General features: G+C 35.3%; 1 protein-coding gene across 1 annotated transcript; it reads left to right on the top strand.

Moving 5' to 3' along the window:
* Window positions 1-38: 38 nt before the first annotated feature.
* On the top strand, window positions 39-24,671 carry Gm20937 (predicted gene, 20937). The gene is made up of 7 exons (XM_017318715.1): window positions 39-156; window positions 5,492-5,558; window positions 6,225-6,259; window positions 21,169-21,286; window positions 22,037-22,136; window positions 24,184-24,282; window positions 24,642-24,671. The coding sequence occupies exons 1-7, from the start codon at window positions 39-41 to the stop codon at window positions 24,669-24,671; spliced, it is 567 nt and encodes a 188-aa protein (XP_017174204.1).
* The last annotated feature ends 228 nt before the right edge of the window (window positions 24,672-24,899 follow it).

Genomic DNA, 24,899 nt, shown 5'->3' with positions numbered 1-24,899 from the left:
ATTGTTTTTTTTTAAACTAAGAAGACTACTGTGTTCTTATGAGAAGAATGGCTCTTAAGAAATTGAAGGTGATACCAAAGGAAGGTTACTTATTACTTTTGGACTTTGATGATGAGGACGATGACATAAAAGTTTCAGAGGAGGCTCTTTCGGAAGGTATCGCATTTCCAGTATTAATTGTGTCCTGCAGTTCATTAGACTTTACCTAGTCACCTGAAATGGAAGAAGTCTTTGTTAAGAGTTTACATATACTTCATTTCTAATTTTACCTATATCTCTCTATTCCTATATACAAGGTTTTGCAGCACATAAACCTACTCTTGGAACTATATCAGCATATGTTGAGAGAGAAGAACTTTCTTGATTTCGCCTCAAGAAAAGACATGAACATTGTTCGTATAATATGTTTGCCAAACATGAATTTATTTCATAAAACTTGCAAATAAATTATTTCCTTTCTTTTTCTATTATAACTTTTCCTTATTTACATTTCAAATATTATCCCCGTTTCTAGTTTCCACTCCAAAAAATCTCCTGTCCTCTCCCCTCTCCCCCATCTCCCCAACACATCATCTACCAATTCCTAACCCAGGTATTCCCCCATACTGGGGCATAGGATCTTTACAGGAACAAGTGTCTCTCCTCCCATTGATGCCTGACTAGTCCATCCTCTGCTACATAAGAAGCTGGAATCATATATCCCATTATTTGTTTTCATTGATTGGTGGTTTAATCCCATGGAAGTGTGGGGTACTTGTTAGTTCATGTTGTTTTTTCTTCTATGGGCCTGCAAACTCCTTAAGCTCCTTAGGTATTTTCTCCAGCTCCATAATTGGGGACCCTGTGCTAAGTCCAAAGGATGTCTGTGAACATCCACTTTTTTATTTGTCAGGCATTAGCAGATCCTCTCAGGAGACAACTATATCATTCTCCTGCACCCAATCCCTTGTTGGCATCTTCAGTAGATTTGGTGGTTGTATATGGGATGGATCCCCAAGTGAGGCAGTCTCTGTATTCTTTTATTCTCAGCTCCAATCTTTGTCTCTGTAACTCCCTCCATGATAATTTGGTTCCCCATTCTAAGAAGGAACGGCATATCCACACTTTGGTCTTCCTTCTTCAGTTTCATGGGTTTTGCACATTTTACCTTGGTTATTCTGAGCTTCAGGGATAATATCCACTCATAAATGTGTGAATATCATGTGTGTTTTTTGTGATTGGGTTAACTCTCTTAGGAAGATATCATCCAGATCCATCCATTTGTATAAAAATTTCATGAATTCATTGTTTTTAATAGCTGTGTAGTAATTCATTAAGTAAATGTGCCATATTTTCTATATACATTCCTCTAAAGAGAGTCATCTGGGTTCATTTCAGCTTCTTGTTATTATACAAAAGGCTGCTATGGACAAAGTGAAGCATGTTTCCTTATTACAAGTTTGAACTTCTGGGTATAACCTTATCAGTTTATGAGGTCCCATTTGTCCATTTTTAATCTTATAGCACAAGACATTGGTAGTATTTTTTTTCAAGAATATCCCCCCTTTGCCCATGTATTCCAGGCTATTCCCCACTTTCTCCTCTATAAGTTTCAGTGTCTCTGGTTTTATGTGCAGTCCCTTGATCGACTTAGACTTGAGCATTGCACAGGGGATGAGAATAGATCAATTTACATTCTCCTACATGCGAACTGCCAATTGAACCAACACCATTTGTTGAAAATGCTGTCTCCTTTCCACTAGATGGTTTTAGCTCCTTTGTCAAAGATCAAGTGACTAAAGGTTTATTTCTCTGACTTCAGTTCTATTTCATTTATCTACCTGTCTACCACTATACCTGTACCATGTAGTGTTTATCACAATTGCTTTGTAGTGCACTTTGAGGTCAGGCATGGTGATTCCACAAGAGGTTCTTTTATTGTTGGGAATAGTTTTTCCTATACCAGGTTTTTGTTTTTTGTTGTTGTTGTTGTTGTTGGTTTTTTGTTGTTGTTGTTGTTGTTGCTTGTTTGTTTTTTTCAAATTCCAGGAGAATTTGTAAATTGCCCTTTCTAACTCAGTAAAGAATTGAGTTGGAATTTTGATGGGGATTATATTGAATCTATAAACTACTTTTGGCAGAACAGCCATTTTTACTATATTAATCCTTCCAATCCATGAGCATGGGAGTTCTTTCCATGTTCTGAGATCTTGTTTCATTTCTTTCTTCAGAGACATGAAGTTTTTATCATATATATCTTTCACTTTCTAAGTTAGAGTCACACCAAGCTATTTTATATTATTTGTGAGTATTGTGAAGGGTGAGTTTTCCCAAATTTCTTTCTCATCCTCTTTTTCCTTTGAGTAGAGAAAGGCCACTGATATGTTTGAGTTAATTTTATATTCACCTACTGCACTGAAGTCATATATATGGTTACGATTTCTCTGGTGCATTTTTGGGTCACTGATACATGCTATCATATATTCTGGAAATAGTGATATTTTGACTTCTTCCTTTCCAATTTGTATTCATTTGTTTTCCTTTTGTTGTCTAATTGCTCTGGTTAGGACTTCAACTACTATATTCAATAGGTATGAAGAAAGTGGGCAGCCTTGTCTAGTCCCTGATTTTAATGAGATTGTTTCATTTAGTTTAATGTTTCCTACTCGTTTGCTGTCTATTGTATTTTTTTTTTTATGTTTAGATATGGGCCTTGAATTCCTGACCTTTCCTGGACTTTTATTATGAATGGGTGTTGTGTTTTGTCAAATGCTTTCTCAGCATCTAATGAGGTGATCATGTTGGTTTTGTCTTTGAGTTTGTTTCTATAGTGGATTAAGTTGACAAATTTCCATATATTAAACCATCCCTGCATTACAGGGATGAAGTCTACTTGACCATGATGGATGATCGTTTTGATGTATTCTTTTATTTGGTTTGCAGTGATTTTATTGAGTATTTTTGCTTCGAAATTCATAAGGGAAAATGGTCTGAAGTTTCCTTTCTTCATTGTGTTTTTGTATGGTTTGAATATAATTGTAATCTGGCTTCATAGAACAAATTCAATAGTGTTCCTTCTCTTTTGATTTTGCATAATAGTTTGAAGAGTTTTGGTATTAGGTCTCCATGTGTAAGACCCCGAAGATGGACCTCCTCTCAAGTCCAGTAAAGTCCCGGGATGAGCTGGCCAGCACCCCAATGACTTGAGAGAAATCCACACCTGATGCAAACTGCAAGAGTTTTTATTATCAGCTAGCTAAGGACAAACTCCTTCCACTGTGCAGGGCAGGGGCGTATGACTCTGAGATGTGACAGAAGAAGGTTTTTATTAGCTAGCTGAGGAATTGGGATGAGTTGGGAGGAGAGTTTGGAGGAGTTGGGAAGAGATGGGAGGAGTGTTCTTCTCTGCCCAGATGTCCTTGTCAAAACTCCAATTTTTAATCTCTAGCTGTAAGGCTCAGAAACCAAAAGGATTTTTGGTGGCTGTAGAGAACATAGAGTCTCTTTCTGGCTGTATTTTTATAAATCAGGGAAAACAATCTTGGAGAATGTCCAGGTGCTTTACCTTCCAGGGAGAAACGCTCTAAGTTGTGGTCTCACATTTCCCACTCCTTCTAGTACATAGTTCTGATCTTATAAGTTAGAAAATTAAACCTCTGGCCCAGCTGCCAAACAAAGCCAACATGAGGTCACAGCTTTAGGATATGTAAGATTGAGAACCTCAGAAGCCCATTGAATGAGACAAAAGAGCCTCTTGCCATTGGGAGGAGGGAGGGAGGGAGGTTCCTGTGCAGTGCCCACTGTGTGTGAGCAGTGCCAGGCCAGTGGGCCATGGCAGGCTGGATGCCAGAACTGGGCACATGCTGGAGGTGTGGCAGCAGGGCTTGTGAGAATCATCAGGGAAAGTCCTTTTGATCTGAGTTCAAGTTTGCCAGAATGGTGGCACCAGACCAGGACAGGTACTCCTGTTTGAAATTTATGTGGCACCAAGATGGTTTCTGGTTCGTATGTTTTTTGTTTTTTTTTGTTTTTGTTTAAGTTTTTTATTGTGTTTCAACATTTCCAAGGCATCTTTTCTGACCAGTTGTAGGTCCTTCAAGTGAGCTAGTGGGAGTTCTGAAAAAGAAACATGAGGGTCAAACATTCCACCTGCTTCTGTTAAAGGGGGGGGGGTCCCCAGTTGAGGAGTTCGAATGGTGTAAGTTTAAATTTCCCTGTGGTGTTCCATACTCAGAACAAGGTGAAGGGAAAAAGAGCTGCATAATCTTTTCTGCAGGTCTCTAAAACCAATTTAGTCAAGGTTTCTTTTAATGCTCTATTCATGTGTGTTTTTGAGCTTTACTAAAGTTTCTTTTATGAGTGTGGATGACATTGCATTTGGCGTATAAATGTTCAGAATTGGGAATTCATTTTGGCAAATTTTAACATTGATGAATATGAAGTGTCCCTCCTCTTTTTTTTTTTTTTTGATAACTTTGGGTTGAAAGTCGAATTTATTTGATATTAGAATGGCTACTCCAACTTGTTTCTTTGTAACATTTCCTTGGATAATTGTTTTCCAGCCTTTTACTCTAAGGTAATATCTGTATTTGTCCCTGAGATTTGTTTCTAGTATGCTTGGTCTTGCTTACACATCCTGTCTGTTATTCTATGTCTTTTTATTGGTGAATTGTGTCCGCTGATATTATGAGATATTAAGGAAAAGTAGTTGTTGCTTCCTGTTATTTTTGTTGTTAGAGTTGGAATGTGATTCATGTAGCTTTCTTCTTTTAGGTTTGCTTCAAGATCAATTTCTTGGTTTTTCTAGAGTGTAATTTCCCTCCTTATATTGGAGTTTTCCCATTATTATCCACTTGATGGGCTGGATTTGTTCGAGCATATTGTGTAGATATCGTTTTTTTTCACAGAATACCTTGTTTTCTCAATCTATTGTAAAATTTTTTGATGCGTCTAGTAGCCTTGTCTGGCATTTCTTTTCCCTTAGGGTCTGTATGACATCTGCCCTGGATATTATGGCTTTCATAATCTCTGGGGATAAGTTAGGTATAGTTTTGATAGGATTTCCTTTATAAGTCACTTGACCATTTTCCCTTAGTGCTTTTAATATTCTTCTTTTTCTTTTCTTTTTTTTTTATTATGCATTTGGAGTTTTGATTTCTATATGATGGAAGAAATTTCTCTTGTGGTCCAAACTATTTGGAGTTTTGTAGGCTACTTGTATATTCATAGGCAACTCTTTCTTTAGGTTAGGGAAGTTTTCTTCTATAATTTTGTTGAATATATTCACTGTCCCTAAATTTGAAAAACTTACTTGTCATTGATACCTATTATCCTTAAGTTTTGTCATCTCCTTGTGTCCTGGATTTTCTCGGTGTAAATATTTCCTTTCTAAAATCTCTTCCAAAAATTTACATGGAGAGTTTTTCCAGATAAATTCAAATCGATAGTACTTTATTAATTATTACTTATATAGAATCCTTTCAAATGTTTCTGTTTTCTATTGTTAATACAGTAAAGAGCCCAGCATTTGATAAAAATGAGAATATATCGCCTCAAGCAGAAGCAGATGAAGATATGGGGTAACATTTTCAATATTTTTTGCCAGCTCAATAGATTACTTCATAAGTAGTGTTTGTATTACCTTCACTGGAGAAGTAGATTCAGGAAGATAGCAATACAAATCAGACACTGCTATATGTTGAGTTCAAGCCCAGCTTGAGGTCCTTCAGACCTTGTGATAACAAACACATAGCAACTAGTATAATATGACCACCTGCCTGAGATCTTCCAAGATATACACACAAAGAAAAGGAGAAAAATCATGAAAATAAGAGGGGGACCATCTGGCAAGAAGAAGGGTCTCAGCAAGAGTGGGAGAGTAATGAATAAACTACTGTGGGTGTAAATGTATGAATTGGTAAAAGTAAAGGATACAAGATCACTTTGATACTCCACCATGTAATATATACATATATATATATATACATACACATATATATATATACATACATATACATATGTATATATATATACATACATATATATATACATACATATACATATATATATATGTATATATATATGTATATATATATATATATATGACATTTGTTCTTAACCAAACATTATATATTTATTATAAATAATTAAAAGAAAGTTCTTTTTAAAGTTTTGTGTGGGTAAGAAAAATGCCTACCAGTCCACTATATTTCTTGCATTAATTTTTTATTTTCCTTTCTTCACAGAGATGAAGTAGACAGTATGTTGGATAAATCTGAAGGTATGTGTTTTTGGAGGTATTTGCCTGTTTTTTAAAGAGGTCAGAAGAGGGCATCAGATTTCTAGACTGTATAGCAAAAGGGGATAATTTTGGGTTCACAGTAATTGTAGTTTCCTTTAAAACACATATGAGATAACTTCTCAGCAAACATTCAGAATGCAAGATTAGCTGAAGATGTAGCTCAGTGGTAAATCACCATTTAAAAGTGATGAGTTTCATCTTCAGTGGCAAAAATAAACAAACAAAAACAAACAAAGAAACAAAACAAAACAATAACAATAAAAACCCCAAACAAACCAACAAATGCACCAAATTAACAAAAATCCTACCAAACAAGCAAAACACAGTTATAAGTCTTGCAAATGAAATTTTAGGTTGTCCAGTTTGCCAAATTAACTGCAAATTGTAAAATGAGCAAGAAACCCAGTTTGCTCTTGTAAGGAAACAAGCAAAACCAGCAATAAGCATTTTAGGAGCCTAAACTTAGGCATGCTTAGAGAAGAAAAAAAAAATATACAGTGGCTACCACAAGAGAACAAACCTCTCAGAGGGGCTAGAGAGATGGCTGTTTTGGTAACGTGCTTTATTTGAAAGTATATAAATTAAGGAGGGGGTCTTAAATCGGCTTTAAAAATGCAGGCTGCAACCCAGTGAAAAGTAGTTGGAGACAGCTTGCTGGCTAGCCAGGCTAGTGGCATTGGTGAGCTGCAGATTCAGAGAGAATCTGTCTCATGTTTTAAATTTGGGTAGTCAGAGGTGGTTCATGCCATAATCCCAGCAGTTGGTAACCAGGGTGAGGTCCAGGACTACAACCCTGCCTTGAAAAAAAAAAAAAAAAAAAAAAAAAAAAGGAAGTTGGAATGTGATTGAGAATGCAGCAAATGTCTATTTGTCGCCCTCTTATGCATACTTATACTGGAATGTATATGCATCAGTTTTTTACAATACTCTTTATCTGATTTACACAATCCATTAAAATGATGGTTTTTGTCTTTTTGTTTTTTCTCTATGAGCAAATTGTCAATATTAAGAAAGTGTTATAATTTTGTAATCTCCACTGTATAGTACAAATAAACATCTTTCAAGAAAAATGATCAGCACACCTTAAAAGACACAAAGTCAGGGATGGAAAGATGGCTTAGAAATTAAGAGCACTTGTTGTTCTTGGACAGAACCAAGTTTTAGTTCCTAGGACCCACACAATGGCTCAAAACCATTTTTAATTCTATATCCATGGGTTTTGGAATTCTCTTCTAGTTTCTATGTGCACCACACATGCATGTTTATAAACACAAACATGCAAAAACAAATTACTTAAATAAATAAAACAATTGAAAATTACAAACAACAGCACCTTCATCTGAAACAAAGTAGGAGAGTCTTGTTTGGGATCCGTTTTATTTTAGCTTTCAAGTTAGTATTGTAAACTTGGAAAATGGAAAGCCTCTGGGTAGTAGTGGCAGCTAAAATACTACCTCCTTTTTGCTCTTCAATGACAGACGACTGATTGAGCCTTTCTCACCCTTAGTACACATGTGCAAACACTGCCAATCAGCAAGGGCCTTGGCTGAGATTGTTTTCCCGCTATCCAAACCCTGTTACCCAGTATGCTTTGTGGTAGTCATCAAGCCGAGTTCTTGTGGAAGCAAGGTTCTTGAGGAAGCATGGTAGGGAGAAGTCTCAGTAGAGGTAGTCAATTGTCTGTTGAAAGATGATTAATACTGTTTGAGCTGGGGGCCTGTGTGGGGAAGAAGGTGGAGGGGTGGAGGTGTTACTTTAGGAGTAAGGAGAGGAGGTGACCCTCACTGGACTCAGGAAGGTACTGCTTCCAGGCTCACAATCAACTTTTCCCACTTAGTTCTCTGCTGAGAAAAACAGAGAACTTCGCTAAGGGCAGGGGTTTGAACAGAATTATCTTCTAACAGAAAGCAGGAAGGCCAGGGAATTGGAGACCCTGGAAGTCTTCTTGGGGCTTGGGGAGGTGAGGAGTGAGTAAATTGGAAGTCAGTTAGTGGAGCCAACAGACTAAAACCTTCTTTTAGCTGCTGCTGCCTGCCAGGAATTCATTAAAAACGAACTGAAAACCAGTCTTCATTTACCTCTACCTGTTGTTAAAATGGCAGATTCCCGAAATTTCTATGTATAGGCTCCAATTGCCTCAAAATACAGAGGCTCCTCTCAGCCTCAGAAGTGCTGGGACTTCAGACATAATTCAGGCCAGGTTGTTGTTATTTATTTGTTGTTTTGGTTTAGGACAGTAAGCTCTAACTCTATATCTCAGGATTGTCTGAAACCTCACCTGCAGCTTTGACTGGCCTTGAAACTGAAGTCCCCAGCCTTACAAATGTACCTGGGCCTGAGGAAATATGTGTTCTTTATTTTTTATATTTAAATTTTTGTTTGTTTGTTTGTTTGTTTGTTTTTTATTCCTTTTTTCCTTGTTGAAGATTGAAACCAGAGCTTCTTGCTGTAGCAGTAAAATATTTTTCCAGCCAGAAAAACTTTATATTTTAGATCTGCTTTAGATTTGTATTATGATGAAAAAAATTGAGGAGCTTGGCTATGATAAAAGCAACCATGATTTCATTTGGAGATTGAGATGCAAACACATTTACTCTAATTTATCAAAACCCTAGCAACAATGGGACCAAAATTTAGATCATCCTGTGATTGCATGTAAACCCACTTGAAGTCACAGTTAAAGCCATCATATTAGGTGTGTGTGTGTGTGTGTGTGTGTGTGTGTGTGTGTGTGTGTGTGTGTGTGTGTGTTTATTTACATTTCAAATATTAGTCATTTCCTGGTTTCACCCCAGAAATTCCCTTTACCATTCCACCCTCCCTCTGCTTCTATGAGCATGTTCCCCCACCCACCAACACCCATGTCCCTGCTCTGGTATTTGCCTACACTGGGACACCAAACTTCACATGACCAAGGACCTCTCCTCTCACTGATGTTTGACAAGGACATCCTCTGCTATGTATTTAGCTGGAGCCATGGTCCCCCTCTTTGTTTGCTGGCTTCGTCCCTGAGTGCTCTGGGGGGAGGGGGGCGGTCTGCTTGGTTCATATTATTGTTCTTCCTGTAAGATTACAAACCCCTTCAGCTCCTTCAGTCCTTCCTCTAACTCCTCCACTGTGGACCCCATAATCAGTCTGATTGTTGGCTGTGAGCATGAGCCTCTGTTTTTGCCAACCTCTGGCAGAGCCCCTAAGGACACAGCATTATTAGGCTCCTTTCAGCAATCATTTGTTGGTATCCACAATAGTGACAGGGTCTGGTGTTTATATACGGGATGGATCCACAGGTGGGGCAGATTCTGAATGGTAGTTCCTTCAGTCTCTGCCCTGCACTTTGTCTCCATATTTCCTCCCAGTAGTATTTTGTTCCCCATTCTGAGAAGGACGGAAACATGCACACTTTTTTCTTCCTTCTTAAGGTTTATGTGGTCTGTGAATTACATTTTGGGTATTCTGAACTTTTAGGATAATATCCACTTATCAGTGAGTGCATACCATATTTTTTCCTTTGGGATTGTGTTACCTCATACAGGATGATATACTTTAGACATATCCGTTTGCGTGTGAACTTCCTGAAGTCATTTTTTCTTTATGGTCACTATACATTTTTATCACTATTTCTCTATAATACAGCTTGAGGTCAGGGATGATTCCCCCTGAAGTTCTTTTATTGTTGTGAATAGTTTTACAATATCCTGGATTTTCGTTATTCCAAATGATTTTGCATATTGCTCTTTCTATCTTTATAAAGAATTAAGTTTGAATATTGATGGAGAGGGCATGGAATCAGAGCTTACTTATGGCAAGATAGACATTTTTACTAAATTATTTGGGACACCAATCTATGGCCATAGGAGATCTTTCCATCTTCTGAGAATTTCAATTCTATCTTCAGAGACATGAAGTTCTTGTCCTACAGAACTTTGACTTGCTTTTTTCGTGTCACACCAAGGTATTAAAATATGAGACTATTGTGAAGAGTGTTGCTTCCATAACTTCCTTTTCAGCCTGTTTATCCTTTGAGTAGAGGAAGGCTACTGATCTATTTGAGTTAATTGTATATCCAATCACTTTGCTAAAGTTGTTTCTCAGGCTTAAGGGTTCTTTAGAGGATTTTTTGGGGTCACTAAATATACTATCTTATTACCTATTAATAGTGATATTTTCATTTGTTCTTTTCCAATTTTTAACTTTTTGACCTCTTTTTGTTGTCTATTTAATCTGGCTAGAACTTCTAGTACTATAGTGAATAGGTAGGGAGAGAGTGGGAAGCCTTGTCATATATTAGTGGGATTGCATCGAGTTTCTCTCCATTTATTTTGATGTTGGATCCTGGTTTGCTACTATGTTTAGTTATGGGCCTTGCTTTCTGAATCTATCCAAGACTTCATCATGAAGGTGTGTTGATTTTTTTTAAATGATTCCTCAGCGTCTAATGAGATAATACTGTGTTTTTTTCCTTGAGATTCTTTACATATTGGATTACATTGATGGATTCCCATATATTGAACCATTCCTGTATCCCTGGGATGAAGCCGCTTGATCATGAAGGATGATCATTTTGATGTGTTCTTGGATTGTGTTTAACAGGATGTTATTGAGTATTTTTGCATCAATATTTATTTAGTTAAATTGGTCTAAAGTATCCTGTCTTCATTGGGTTTTTGTATGGTTTGGGTATAAGAGTAAATGTGGCTTCATAGAACAAATTAAGTAGTGTTCATTTTATTTTGTTTTTGCATAATAGATTGAAGATTGTTGGTATTGGTGTTTCATTGAAAGCCTGATAGAAATCTGTACTAAACCCATCAGATACGGGGCTTTTTTTTTTTTTTGAGGGGGGAGCTCTTAATGACTGCTTCTATTTCTTTGGGGATTATGGGAGAGTTTACAGGGTTTATCTCAACCTGATTGAAATTTAGTACCTGACATCTGTCTAGATAATTGTCCAATTCATCCAGATTTTCCACTTTTGCTAAGTTACAGGCTTATATAGTAGGATCTGATGATTTTTTTGGATTTACTAAGTATCTGTTGTTATGTCTCCCTTTTCATTACTGGTTTTGTTAATGTTGATATTTTCCCTGTGCCCTGTAATTAGTCTGGCTTATGTTTTATCTATCTTGTTGACTTTCTCAAAGGTCCAGCTCCTAGTTTGTTTGATTTTATGTTATAGTTCCTTTGTTTCCACTTGTTTGATTTCAGCCCTGAGTGTGATTAGTTCCTGCCTTCAACTCCTCTTGGGTGAATTTCCTTCCTGTTATTCAAGGGGTTTTAGGTGTGCTGTCAACCTACTACTGTATCTTCTCTCCAGTTTCTATTTAGAGGCATTCAGAGCTATGAGATTCCCTTTAACACTGCTTTAGTTGTGTTCCACAACTTTCAGTATGTAGTAACTTCATTTTTTTTTAAACTCTAAAAAGTCTTACATTTATTTTTTTTTTTATTTCTTCCCTACCTGATTTATCACTGACTGGATTTTTGTTCACCTTCTACGTGTACATGGGTTTTCAATTATTTATATTATTATTTCAGATCAGCCTTAGTCCTTGGTGATTAGATAGGATGTATGAGATTATTTGGATATTTTTATATCTGTTGAGGCATGTTTTGTGACTGATTATATTGTTAATTTTGGAGAAGGCGTCATGAGGTGCTGAGCAGAATGGACAATTTTTGTTCTAGAATAAAATGTTCTATAGATATCAACTAATGTATTTGTTTCATAACTTCTGTTAGTTTAACTGTGTCTTTTTTTAAATTTTTCTTTCCAGGATCTTTCCATTGATGAGGAGGGTTGTTGAAGTCTTCTGCTATTATTGTGTGTGGTGCAATGTGCATTTTGAGCTGTACTAAAGTTTCTTATATGAATATGGATGCCATTGCATTTGGACTATAAATGTTTAGAATTGAAAATTCATCTTGGTAAATTTTAACTTTGATGAATATGAAGTGTCACTCCTTGTCTTTTTTGATAACATTGGGTTGAAAGTCAAATTTATTTGATATTAGAATGGCTACTCCAAATTTGTTTCTTTGGAACATTTGCTTAGAAAATTGTTTTCCAGCCTTTTACTGTGAGGAAATGTCTGTCTTTGTCCCTGAGGTTTGTTTCTGGTATGCTGGGTCTTGCTTACACATCCAGTCTGTTTGTCTATTTCTTTCTAATTGGTGAATAGAATATGGTGATATTAAGAGATACTAAGACAAAGTCTTTGTTTCTTCCTGTTATTTTTGTTGGAATTTTGTTCATGTAGCTATCTTCTTTTAGGTTTACTTCAAGATTAATATCTTGCTTTTGCTAGCATGTGATTTCCCTCCTTATATTGGAGTTTTCCCTTTATTATCCCTTGAAGGGTTTGGTTTGTTCAAAGGTATTGTGTAAATATTGTTTTTTCACGGAATACCTTGTTTTCTCAATCTATGGTAAAATAGTTTTACTGCATATTATAGCTTTGGCTCTTATTTCTGCTCTCTTAGTGTCTGTATGATATCTACCGTGGATCTTATGGCTTTCATAGTCTCTGGGGAGAAGTTAGGTGTAATTCTGATAGGAATTCCTGTATATGTTACTTGACCATTTTACCTTACTGCTTTTAATATTCTTTCTTTGTTTTGTTCATTTGGTGCTTTGATTAATATATGATGGCAGGGATTTTTGTTTTTGTTGTTGTTTTTCTGGTCCAAACTATTTGGAGTTCTGCATGCTTCTTGTATGTTCATGGACATCTCTTTCATTAGGTTAGGAAAGGTTTCTTTTATAGTTTTGTTGAAGATATTCACTGGCCCTATAATTTGGAAATCTTACTTCTCATCTACACCTGTTATCCTTATGTTTTTTCTTCTCCTTGTGTCCTAGATTTCCTGGATGTACTTAATTTTACTTAATTTTTAAAATCTGTTTCAAAAACTCAAAATGGGCAGTTTTTCCAAAGAAATTCAAATTGATAGTACTTTATTAACTATTACTAATATTGCATACTTTCAAATGTTTACATTTTCTATTGTCAATACAGTAAATAATCCAGCAATTGGTAAAGATGAAAATATATCGCCTCAAGTAAAAGGAGATGAAGACATGGGGTAATATTTTCAATTCTTTTTCTTTTTTTCTCTTTTTTTTTTCTTTCTTTTTTTTTTTTTGCCAGTTCAATAGAGTACTTCAAAAGTAGTGTTTGTGTTACCTTCACTGGAAAACTAGATTCAGGAAGATCAGCATTTCAATGTCAGATGCTGATATATGTTAAGTTCAAGCCCAGCTTGGGATCCTTTAGACTTTGTGATCACAAACACATAGGAACTCATACAATAGGACCACCTGCATGTGATCTTTGACACACTCAAAGAAAAGGAGAAACATCATAAAAATAAGTAGGGGACTATCTGGGGGAAAAAAGGGTCTTGGCAATTGTGGGAGAGTTATGAATAAACTCCTTGTGGGGTGTAAACGTATGAATTGTTAAAAGTAAATAATCCAAGTTCAAGTTGGTAGTCCACCTTATATTTTATATGCATATGACATTTGTTCCAAACCAAACATTATATATTTATTATAAAAAATTAAAGAAGGTTCTGTGTAAAGTTTTGTGTGTGGTAAAAAAAATGGCCTACCAGTCTACTATATTTCTTGCTTTAATTTTTTATTGTTCTGTCTTCACAGACATGAAGTAGGCAGTATGTTGGATAAATCTGGAGGTATGTGTTTTAGAAATATTTCCCTGTTTCTTGAAGAGGCCAAACGAGGGAAACAGATCTCTATAGAACCTATAGCATAGGGGGATAATTGTAGGCTTCACAGAAATTATAGTTTTCGTTAAAAAATACACACAGATAACTTCTCATCCAACATTCAAAACTAAAGATTAACTAAAGATGTAGCTCAGTGGTAAAGCACCATTAAAAGTTATAAATTTCATCTTCAGTGGTGAAAACAAAAACAAAAACAAAAAACCAGCAAAAAAAAACAAACCCAGCAAATTAAAAAAAAAAAAAAAAAAAAAAAAAAAAAAAAAAAAAGCACCAGAGAAACAAAACACAGCAATAAGACTAGTAAATGAAATGTCAGTTCGTCCAGTGTGCCAAATTAGCTGCAAATTGTAAAGTGAGCAAGAAAACCAATTTGCTGTTGTAAGGAAACAAGCAAAACCACCACTAAGCATTTTTGGAGCCTAAACTTAGGCATGATTAGAGAAATAGAAAAAGAAACCAAACAAACAAAAAACAAACAAACAAAAAATTGCAGTGTCTATAGCAACAGAACAAACCTTGAAGAGTGGCTAGAGAGATGGCTGTTTTAGTAAAATGTTTTTCTTGAAAATAAAAGTGGGGGCCTAGAATCCACTTCTAAAATGCAGGCTGCCAACCAGTGCTGAGTAGGTGGAGACAGCTTGCTGGCTAGCCGAGGTAGTGGCATTGGTTAGCTGCATATTCAGAGAGAACCTATCTCAAGTTTTAAGTTGGGTCAGTCAGTGGTGGCACATGCCTTAATCCCAGACGTTGGGAGGCAGAGGCAGGGAGATTTTTGATTTTGATGCCACCCTGGTATACAGGGTGAGTTCCTGGTTAACCAGAGCTATACAGATAAACCCTGACTTGAAAAAAAAAAAACTGAAAATGAAAAAGAAATTTGGAATATAATTGAGAATAAAACAGATGTCTATATCTGGCCTCCTTATGCACCCATATACTGAAATGTATACACTCCATTTTTATCCTGAAACTATTTATGATTTACACAATCCATTAAAATTATGTTTTTTTGTTGCTGTTTTGTTTGTTTGTTTGTTTGTTTTTCTGTTTCTGGAAATAGACAACATTAACAAAGTCATTTTTTATACTCTCCATTATATAGTAAAATTAAACATCTATCGTGAGAAATGGTCCAGCACACCTTAAAACACACACAGGATAGGAATGGAAAGATGGCTTAGAAATTAAGAACACTTGTTGCTTTTGTACAGAACCAAGGTTTAGTTCCTAGAACCCACATAATTCTCAAAATCATTTTTAATTCTAGATCCAGGGATTTTGGCATCCTATTCTAGTTTCTAGGGGAACTAGTCATACATGTTATATAAATACAAACATGCAAAAACACTTTAGTTTAAAAAAAAAACCAAAAAAAAAAGAAACAAAAAAACAAAACAAACAAACAAACCAAAAAACAATGTAGAGTTACATAGAACAGTCCCTTCATCTGAAACAAAGTAGGAGAGTCGTCTTTGGAGTTCATTTTATTTTAACTTTCAAGTTAGTATTGCAAACTTAGAAAATGGAAAGCCTCTGGGTAGTAGTGGAAGTTAAAATACTACCCGCTTTTTGAAGCTTTAATCACAGATGACTGAAAGAGCCTCTCTTACCCTTAGTACTCATGTGCAAACACAGCCAATCAGCAATGGGCTTGGCTGAGATTATTTTCCTGCTGTTCAAACCCTGTTACCCAGTATGGTGGCTACAAAGAGTTCTTGAGGAAGCAAAATTCTTGAGGAATCATGGTAGGATGAAGTCTCAGTGGAGGTAGTCAATTGTCTGTTGGTTAATCCTGGTTCAGCTAGGGGTCTGGGTGGGGATGAAGGTGGAGTTTTGGAGGTGTTTCTTCAGGAGTAATGAGATTAGGTGACCCTCACTGGACTCAGGAAGTTGCTACTTCCAGGTTCACAATCGACCTTTCCCACTTAGGCCTCTGCTGAGAAAAACTGAGAACTTCACTGTAAGTGCAAGAGTTTGAACAGACTAGCTCCTAGCAGAAATCAGGAAGGCCAAGGAAATGGAGACCCTGAAAGTATTCTTGGGGACTGGGGATGTGAGGTGTGAGTAAACTGGACTTCACTTAGTGTATGAAACAGACAAAACCCTCTTCTGTGCAACTGCTTCCCACCAGGAATTTATTAAAAAGAAACTGAAGACCAGTCTACATTTTAACGTGTTGTGAAAATGCCACATTGCCGAAATTTCTATATATAGGTTCCAAACTGCCTCAAATACTAGAGGCTTCTCTCAGCCTCAGAAGTGCTGGGAATTCAGACATAATTCAGACCAGGCTGTCTTTATTTATTTGTTGTTTTGGTTTAGGAAAGTAACCTCTAGCTCTATATCTCAGGATTGTCTGAAACCTCAATTGCAGCCTGGACTGGCCTTGTACCTGAAGTCCTCAGCCTCAGAAATGTAATGGGGCCTGAGGAATCATGCCTTCTTTATTTTTTATATCTAAATTTTGGGGGTTTTTATTTTTCATTCCTGAAGATTGAAACCAGAGCTTCTTGCTGTAGCAGTAAAATATTTGTCCATCCAGGAAGAATTTTATATTTAAGATTTGTCTTAGATTTGTATTGTGATGAAAAAGGTTGAGGAGCTTGGTTGTGATAAGAGCAACTATGATTTTATTTGGAGATTGAGATGCAGACACATTTACTCTAATTTATCAAAAAACTAGCAGGAATGGGAAAAATTTAGATCATCCTGTGATTAGATGTAAACCCACCTGAAGACACAGTTAAAGCCATCTGTGTGTGTGTGTGTGTGTGTGTGTGTGTGTGTGTGTGTGTGTGTGTGTGTGTGTGAGTGTGTATGTATTTATTTACATTTCAAATATCAGCCATTTCCTGGTTTAATCCCAGGAAATCCCTATTCCATTTGACACTTGCTTTGTTTCTATGAGCCTGTTCCCTCACCCACATACTCCACCTCCCTACCCTGGCATTTGCCTACACTGGGGCATGGAGCTTTCACAGGACCAAGGACCTCTCCTCCCACTGATGTCTGACAATACCATCCTCTGCTCTATATGCCGCTAGAGTCATGGGTGCCCCTCTTTGTTTGGTGGCTTAGTCCCTGAGTGCTCTGGTCTGTCTGCTCGGTTCATATTGTTGTTCTTCCTGTAAGGTTGCAAACCCCTTCAGCTCCTTCAGTTCTTCCTCTAACTGCTCCCCTGGGGACCCCATGATCAGTCTGATTGTTGGCTGTGAGCATCAGCCTCTGTTCTTGCCAAGCCCTGGCAGAGCCTCTCAGGAGACAGTCATATTATGCTCCTATCAGCAAGCACTTGTTGGTATCCACAATAGAGACTGTGCCTGGTTTCTGTATATGGGATGGATCCAAAGGTTGGACAGAATCTGGATGGTCATTCCTTAAGTCTCTGCCCTGATCTCCACATTTCCTATCAGGAATATTATGTTCCCCATTCTAAGAAGGACTGAAACACCTACACTTTTGTCTTCCTTCTTCTTCAGCTTCATGTGGTCTGTGAATTACATTTTGGGTATTCTGAGCTTTTAGGGTAATATCCACTTATCAGTGAGTGCATACCATGTTTTTTTTTCCTTTGAGATCACACAGGATGATATATTTTAGATCTCTCCATTTCATGAAGGCATTGTCTCTGTACCATTACCATACATTTTTGTATCACTATTTCTGCATAATACAGCTTAAGGTCAGGGATGATTCCCCCTGAAGTTCTTTTATTGTTGAGAATAGTTTTGGGATATTCTGGAGTTTTGATATTCCGAATGGTTTTGCATATTGCTCTTTCTGTCTCTACGAAGAATTGAGTTTCAATTTTGATGGAGAGTGCATGGAATCTGTAGATTGCTTTTGGGAAGACAGCCATTTTTACTAACTTAATCTATGACCATGGGAGACCTTTCCATCTTCTGAGATTTTTCAGTTTCTTTCTTCAGAGACTTGAAGTTCTTGTCATAGAAATCTTTCACCTGCTTGGTTTGAGTCACATCAAGGAACTATAATTTGTGACTTTTGAAAGGTGTTGTTTCCATAATTGCCTTTCAGCCTGTTTATCTTTTGAGTAGAAGAAAGGTACTGTTTTGTTTGAGTTAATTGTATATCTAGCCACTTTGCTGAAGTTGTTTTTCAGGTTTATGGGTTCTCTGATGGAATTTTTGTGGTCACTTAAGTATACTATTTTATTATCTGCTAATAGTGATATTTTGATTTATTCCTTTCCAATTTTTATTCCTTTGACCAATTTTTGTTTTCTAGTTGCTCTGTCTAGAACTTGTAGTACTATAGTGAATTGGTAGGGAAAAAGTAAGAAGCCTTGTCTAGTCCTGTCTTGTCTTATTTTAGTGGAATTGCATCAAGTTTCTTTCCATTTAATTTGATGTTGGCTTCTGGTTTGCTTCTATATTTAGGTATGTGCTTAAAATTCTTAATCTATCCAAGACTATTATCATGAAGGTTTGTTGATTTTTTTTCAAATAATTTCTCTTCATCTAGTGAGAACTGTGTGTGAATTTGCTTCAATATATGTGTGCATGTTTGGATGTGTGTGTCTGTGTGTGTGTGACAGATACATATATATGTATCTGATGAATCCGATTGTTTCATAACTTCTCATTAGTTTCACAGTGTCTCTTTTTCATTTCTTTTTTTTCCAGGACCTCTGCGTTGCTCAGAGTGGGGTGTTGAAGTTTCTCACTATTATTATATGGGGTACAATATGTACTTTGAGTTCTAGTAAAATTTCTTTATGAATTTGGTTGCCCTTGTATTTGGAGCATAGATATTCAGAATTGTGAGTTCATCTTTGATGAATTATCCTTTGATAAGCATGAAGTAACATTACTTACCTTAAAAAACAAAAAAAAGTACTTTGTGAACCTCCTCTTTTCACAGTAGGCCCTCTTGACTACTGAGGCTTTTTTTGTAACAGCTTTGAAGGAATTTTAAAAGGAAAAAAAATAGATGTAAACAATTTCACAGTTCCATGTACTCATAGCTAAGTGATATGTATACAAAATTCTGTACATGAAACATATTTTCATTGATCCAGTGCTAATTTTATATTAAGTCAGTTTCTTTTCTAGGAGTCTTCTGTGCTTCCTTCTTTATATGGCACAGTGCAAAACTGAATTCTTTAATGTAACCCTTATAACTTATTTTTAAATTTTATGTTATGGTTATTGTTTTTTTTTTTTTCTTTCACGTGTGTATGTGCACAACTAGTGTGTCTTGTACCTGAGGAAGCCAGATGAAGGCCTTGAATCCCCTGAAACTGAAGTTATAGGTAGTGAGCCACCTTGTGGGTTTTGGTACTCCAATCTCAGAAAGCTGGAAGGGAACCAGTGCTCTTAACTGCTGAATCATCTCTCCAATCCCTTCATTGTTTTTTTTTTCTTTTTATGAAATGAATTATGTAACTGTAAGTGGAAGACAACTTACTAAACAATGAGAGAATGATACTCAGATTCTAAAGTATCTGTTTTAAATTATATGTAACTGAATGCTAAGTGAGCTTTCTCAGAAGACAGTAACTTGTCTTTGAGATATGGTGTCATTATGTAGTTCAGGCTGGCCTGCATTTTCCTATTTAACCTATGCAGTCTTTACACTGGAAATCTCCTGCTTAAGCTTCCAATACTAGGATCATACACACACAAAAAAAAACATCTTTACATGGCTTACTAAACAATGCTCCTAATACCTATTTTTGGACTTATTTATGTGTATTAGTGTTTTGCTTACAGTTATATATGTGCACCACATGTGTACCTGTTGTTCAGATATCAGTTGATTATTTCAGATACCTGGAACTGGAGTCAGATAGTTGTGAGCCACCATATGAGTGCTAGACACCAAACCTATGTCCTTTGCAAAGAACAGAAAGTACTCTTAACTGCTGAGCCATATCTCTACCCCCATGAAACAATATTATATTTTTAAAAAATAATATTTTGCTTCTTTCAAGTTACCCATTTTACCAAATTATTTTTTTTTCAACTGAAGGATTTGCTCTATTTAGAGGAGGCAGAATAATCATTTAATAATCTGATTTTGTCTAGTACTATGTATGGTGAGAATATTAAACATGTACACCGAAATATAGCTTCATCCTAGTTACTGAAAGCTAACTGTGCATGCTAGAAAGGTACTAAACATTTTCTGAAGCATTACAATTTTCATGAACTGCAGCAGTTACTGATCAAAAGTTCCTACCATAATTTTCTTCAAGTGTTTTTTTAAAGGATATGTTCTGAAATATAATTACCAATTCACTTTAGAAATAATTTTATTTTGATTAAAAAAAAACTTGGAGATCATTGTTTTAAACATAGATTTTAACATTTTTATCTATTTTTATTTATATAGGTATTTTGCCTATAAGTATGTCTGTGAGTCATATACATATGTACCTGGTGCATGCAGAATTTAGAACAGGGCATCACATCCCCTGGAACTGGAGTTGGAGATATTTGTGCACATTATGTAGGTGCTAGGAATCAAACGCAGGTTTGATTCTGACAGGGTCTCATTTGTAGCTCTGACTGTCCTGGAACTCAGTATGTTGACCAGGTTAACATGGAACACACAAATATCTCTCTGCCTTTTCCTCCAGAATACTAGGATTAACATGGGAACCAATATGACCGGTTGCCCTCTTATTTTAATTGAATATTTTAAACAATGGGTCTAACAGTTCTACAGTCAAGTTTGTTCTTTCAGTTGCATCATCTTTTTTAGATTTGGAAAAGAATTAGCCTTTATTAAAAGTGTTTCCCTATGAAGAATTAAGTATACTTTTGATCCTTTTTTTTTGTGCATTTGTTCTTTTGAAAACTGTTCTTGAAGCTCAAAATTATTTTCCTTACAGAAATTAAAATTCAGATAAGATTAGATATTTCTTATCCAAAATACATGGACTGTTTTTTTCTATGTTGTGGAACATTTCTGTAGACTTTACAGGTTGAACATCCTTCATCTGAACATACCAAACCCTAAGTATTCTAAAGTATGAAGCATGTTTGTGATATCTATCATTTAATTTTAAGTTTCCATAGCATTATTGAATGAAATTTATCTATATCTATTTTTACTTGAATACATGGAATCATCTAATTTTTCTTCAAAATGACTCTTTATTTTTAATATAGATGACATTTATAAGACGCTTCACATAAAGAGAAAATGGATGGAAACTTATGTCAAAGAATCTTTCAAATGCAGCAACCAGAAATTAGAAAGATTTTGCAAAACGAACGAACGAGAGAGGTAGAGTTGTTATATTTGTAGGGTCAAATGTGTATCATTTTAAAAATTATATGTGGCTGCAGTTTAAAAAAAATTATATCATGTCTGATTCTTTAGTAAAAATGTGTGGCTTTGATTTTGTCTAAACAGTTAACCCTATAACAACATGCCTTCAAGCAAACTAAATCTAATTCATAGAAATCTATGAAAATTTTATTTTCTGCTTTAAGTCAATGTTAATGAGATTTAAATTTTAATTTACATTCATTGTGGAAATACAGAAGTCTTGCACATAGTCTTAGGAATGTAATTTATGGATTATTATGTTTAACAATATTCAAAAGGAACAACTACAATTACATATGCAGACAATTTGTATATTTTATTTGACATGTTTTGCACTGTCTTTACTAAGGCAATGTATGAAAAATAAATTAGAACTTATATTTGGTAGAAAATAATGAAAAAAAACCACATTGAAATATAATTAAATTTTGTACATGTATATATATATATATATATGTGTGTGTGTGTGTGTGTGTGTTACGTGTGTGTTGTGTGTGTTTATATTTCTTTAATTTTGAAAAGCTAAAACGTAAATGAAAACCTCTCTGATAATATGTTAGGGGAAAAATCTATAATGATTTCCCATTAGATATTTTATACTGCTATTTTTCTTTTTATAGTATGAAATGTTCAATTGAATTTGTTCTGAGTGTTCTTTTTCATATTGGTATGAAATGTGCCTGCTTTTGTTACTGTGCTTTACAGGAAGAACATCAACAACAAATTTTGTGAGCAGTATATAACTACATTTCAGAAGTCTGATATGGATGTACAGAAATTCAATGAAGAAAAAGAAAAATCAGTGGTTGGTACCATAAAAAAAACTTAATATTTAACCTAGTATTACTAAGTAGGAATGGAACAACTAGCCTTGAGTTGAGCATATGAAACTAAATTAAGTTCCATTATCTATCTATCCTTGCTTCTGTTCTAGTCTTACTGAGATATAAACTATTGATTGCATACTATATCAATGAAAACGACTAGGCATTTTATGGTATACCAGATCATAAGTTTTCAAGAGGCAGACATTTGCAGAAAGATCAAGAGATGATTACCAGTGACTACAAAAAAAAAAAAAATAAATAAAACAAAAAAAAAAAAACAAAAAAAACCACAATATATCAGAGTTCAAAGAAGAGAGAAAGCTTATTTATTGGTTTCACCTGGACTCTGTTGTTTATATTAAAAAACCAACTCAATTTGGTAAATCAGTTCTTACAGTCCTAAATTTAGTAAAGATTTAGTAATAACAGAGGATGGAAACAAACAATCTCAACAGCCCTGGAAGAATTTTCCTGTGGAAGAATATCAGCAAACAATTTTAGATCACGTCTCCATTACTCTACCTGTAGAGTCATCACCTGGTTTCCAAGTAAGATCTGAGACAACGATAATCATATTAACCATTTTATTTTATTTACTGGTTAATAGTTTGGAAAGTATTCAATTTGAAAGGAACAGCAAATTCATTCTTGCCTCAGAAGGCATTGAGGAACCTGCCATTATGAGTCAGTTCTGGAAAGAGATAGGAACTAAAGATAAATAATATATACTCCAATTGAAGACAGTTTTTAAACATTGGACTCTGGATGACATTTCAAGGGAAAGTGATCATCCCTGTAAATAAGGAGTCTAAAGACAGAACAGCAGGGTACTTCAAGATTTGTAATTCTGCATATGGCAGCTGGTGAGAGGGAGCCAGTAAAGGAAGAGAACCACTGGTAGAAAGAAAACTACCATGAGTGAAGGAAAGTTTTAAAGAAGAAAAGATCCCTAAATGTGTCATATGCTGCATGTGGGCCCAATAAGATTGATTTACAGGGCTGGAAGATGGTTTAATTGGTAATCTTTCTCCCGTGTAGGCATGGAGACCCCAGCTTATATTCCCTGCATTGGGATGAATGCCCACACCACCACCAACAACAACAAAATAAACAACAACAAACTAGCAACACTAAAAACAAACCACCACCACAACAACAAAAAAAAGTTGGTGTGGTTGTGAGCATTTTAAAACAACCAATCTCAGATTTAGTTCAGAGAAAAGAAGATCTCCAGATCTTTGTAGCCACCAGGTGTAGCATAAATGATGAGCTCTAGGTTTAGTGAGATTCTGTCTCTGAAACAGTACTGTGAAATCAAAGATGACACCCAATATTAACCCTTTGTCTCCAAATGTATGCAGGTGCACTTTTTTTAAAGATAAGCATTGCAAATTAGAGGTAATTTTACTTAATTATGATGATTTGAGTGCAAATGTGAGGTAAAAAATTGATCACAGTGAATAAAGGGCAAAACAGGATTGTAGTAGCCCAAGGTGAAAAGGTGTAAAGGGCTTGTCTTAATTTTTTTTTAAATGCAAATTATCATGGTTGTGCGCAACCCTAAAGAATACAATGAGAACTTTATGTTACTACTTCTATGTGTTGCTTGAGATTGGAATCTACAGAAAACCAATCTAAGCTTCCAAGACTAGGATTTTACCGAGTTCATGTATACATGGTGCATGCCTATAAACATAAGAACTTGGGAGGCTAAGGCCAGTCTGTGCATTATGAAAAACTCTTTCACATTAAAAAAAAATTCCTACCCCACAATTGGTAGCATAATGTTATTTCATATTATTGTAAATATATATATATATTTAGTCAAAATAGTTGTTAAAATTTTAAATCAGTTGGAAAACTATTCCTTTTAACTTTCATATAGAATTATTTTTGCTCACATAAATGTTTTAGTATTAGATATGCATTTAGTGTTTTATTGTTAGACTAACATGCATGTTGCATGGCAGTAACAACAAAAATAAACAGAATTGTTATACTAAGGTTTTCCTTTTACATTTGTAGAATAGTTGTCAAAAAGAACAACAAGCATTGAAACTGTCCAAATGTAGTCAGAACCAGACCCTGGAAGCAGTTAAAGAAATGCATGAGAAGTCCATGGAGGTATGTTGCACATGGTCCATAAAATGACCTTAGGAATCTAAATATGTTTTAATAATCATAAAGTTTTAACTACTTATTATTTTGAATTATTTCTTACTGAAATGACTGCTATTATCCATAAAATCCTAATGGCTTTGTATGAATTATTAAAGTTATGAAATGATAAAATGGGAATTTGACCTCAGATGTACCTCATACTTTAATAACACTATAATTATCCTGCTTTATTAAACATAACCCTAACACTAACCCTAATCCTAATCCTGACCTTAACCTTTACCCTATACATCATCTGCACAGAATCTTTCATATTTGTATCCTTGGGAATTTATTTAATAAGAGGTACTTTTCTGTTTTAGGTTTTGATGAACTTGGGGACCAAGTACTAAGATATGCTTTTTGGTGTAGATGGTGAACTGAGAAAAAAAAATGTCTATGTTTGAAAGAGCCATCATGGAGAATAATCTGAAGTTCTCTTCTACTTTCCCATCTTCAGAAAAATGAAGCATGAAAAATTTTCACTTGCTGGTATATATATAAAACAAATAAAAAAATCTCTAACTTTTTTGTTTCCTATGAAACAGAGTTTTAAAGTTTCTTTAATCCTTGTTATTCTG

The sequence above is a fragment of the Mus musculus genome, chromosome Y, assembly GCF_000001635.26.
Source record: "Mus musculus strain C57BL/6J chromosome Y, GRCm38.p6 C57BL/6J".
Taxonomy (NCBI): domain Eukaryota; kingdom Metazoa; phylum Chordata; class Mammalia; order Rodentia; family Muridae; genus Mus; species Mus musculus.
This window is presented reverse-complemented; position numbering and strand designations above follow the sequence as displayed.

Coding starts and splice junctions, on each gene's coding strand:
- Gm20937 (XM_017318715.1), top strand. CDS start 39: ATGAGAAGAATGGCTCTTAAGAAATTGAAGGTGATACCAAAGGAAGGT. Junction 157..5,491: donor AGAGGAGGCTCTTTCGGAAG/GTATCGCATTTC, acceptor TTGTTAATACAG/TAAAGAGCCCAGCATTTGAT. Junction 5,559..6,224: donor GAAGCAGATGAAGATATGGG/GTAACATTTTCA, acceptor CTTTCTTCACAG/AGATGAAGTAGACAGTATGT.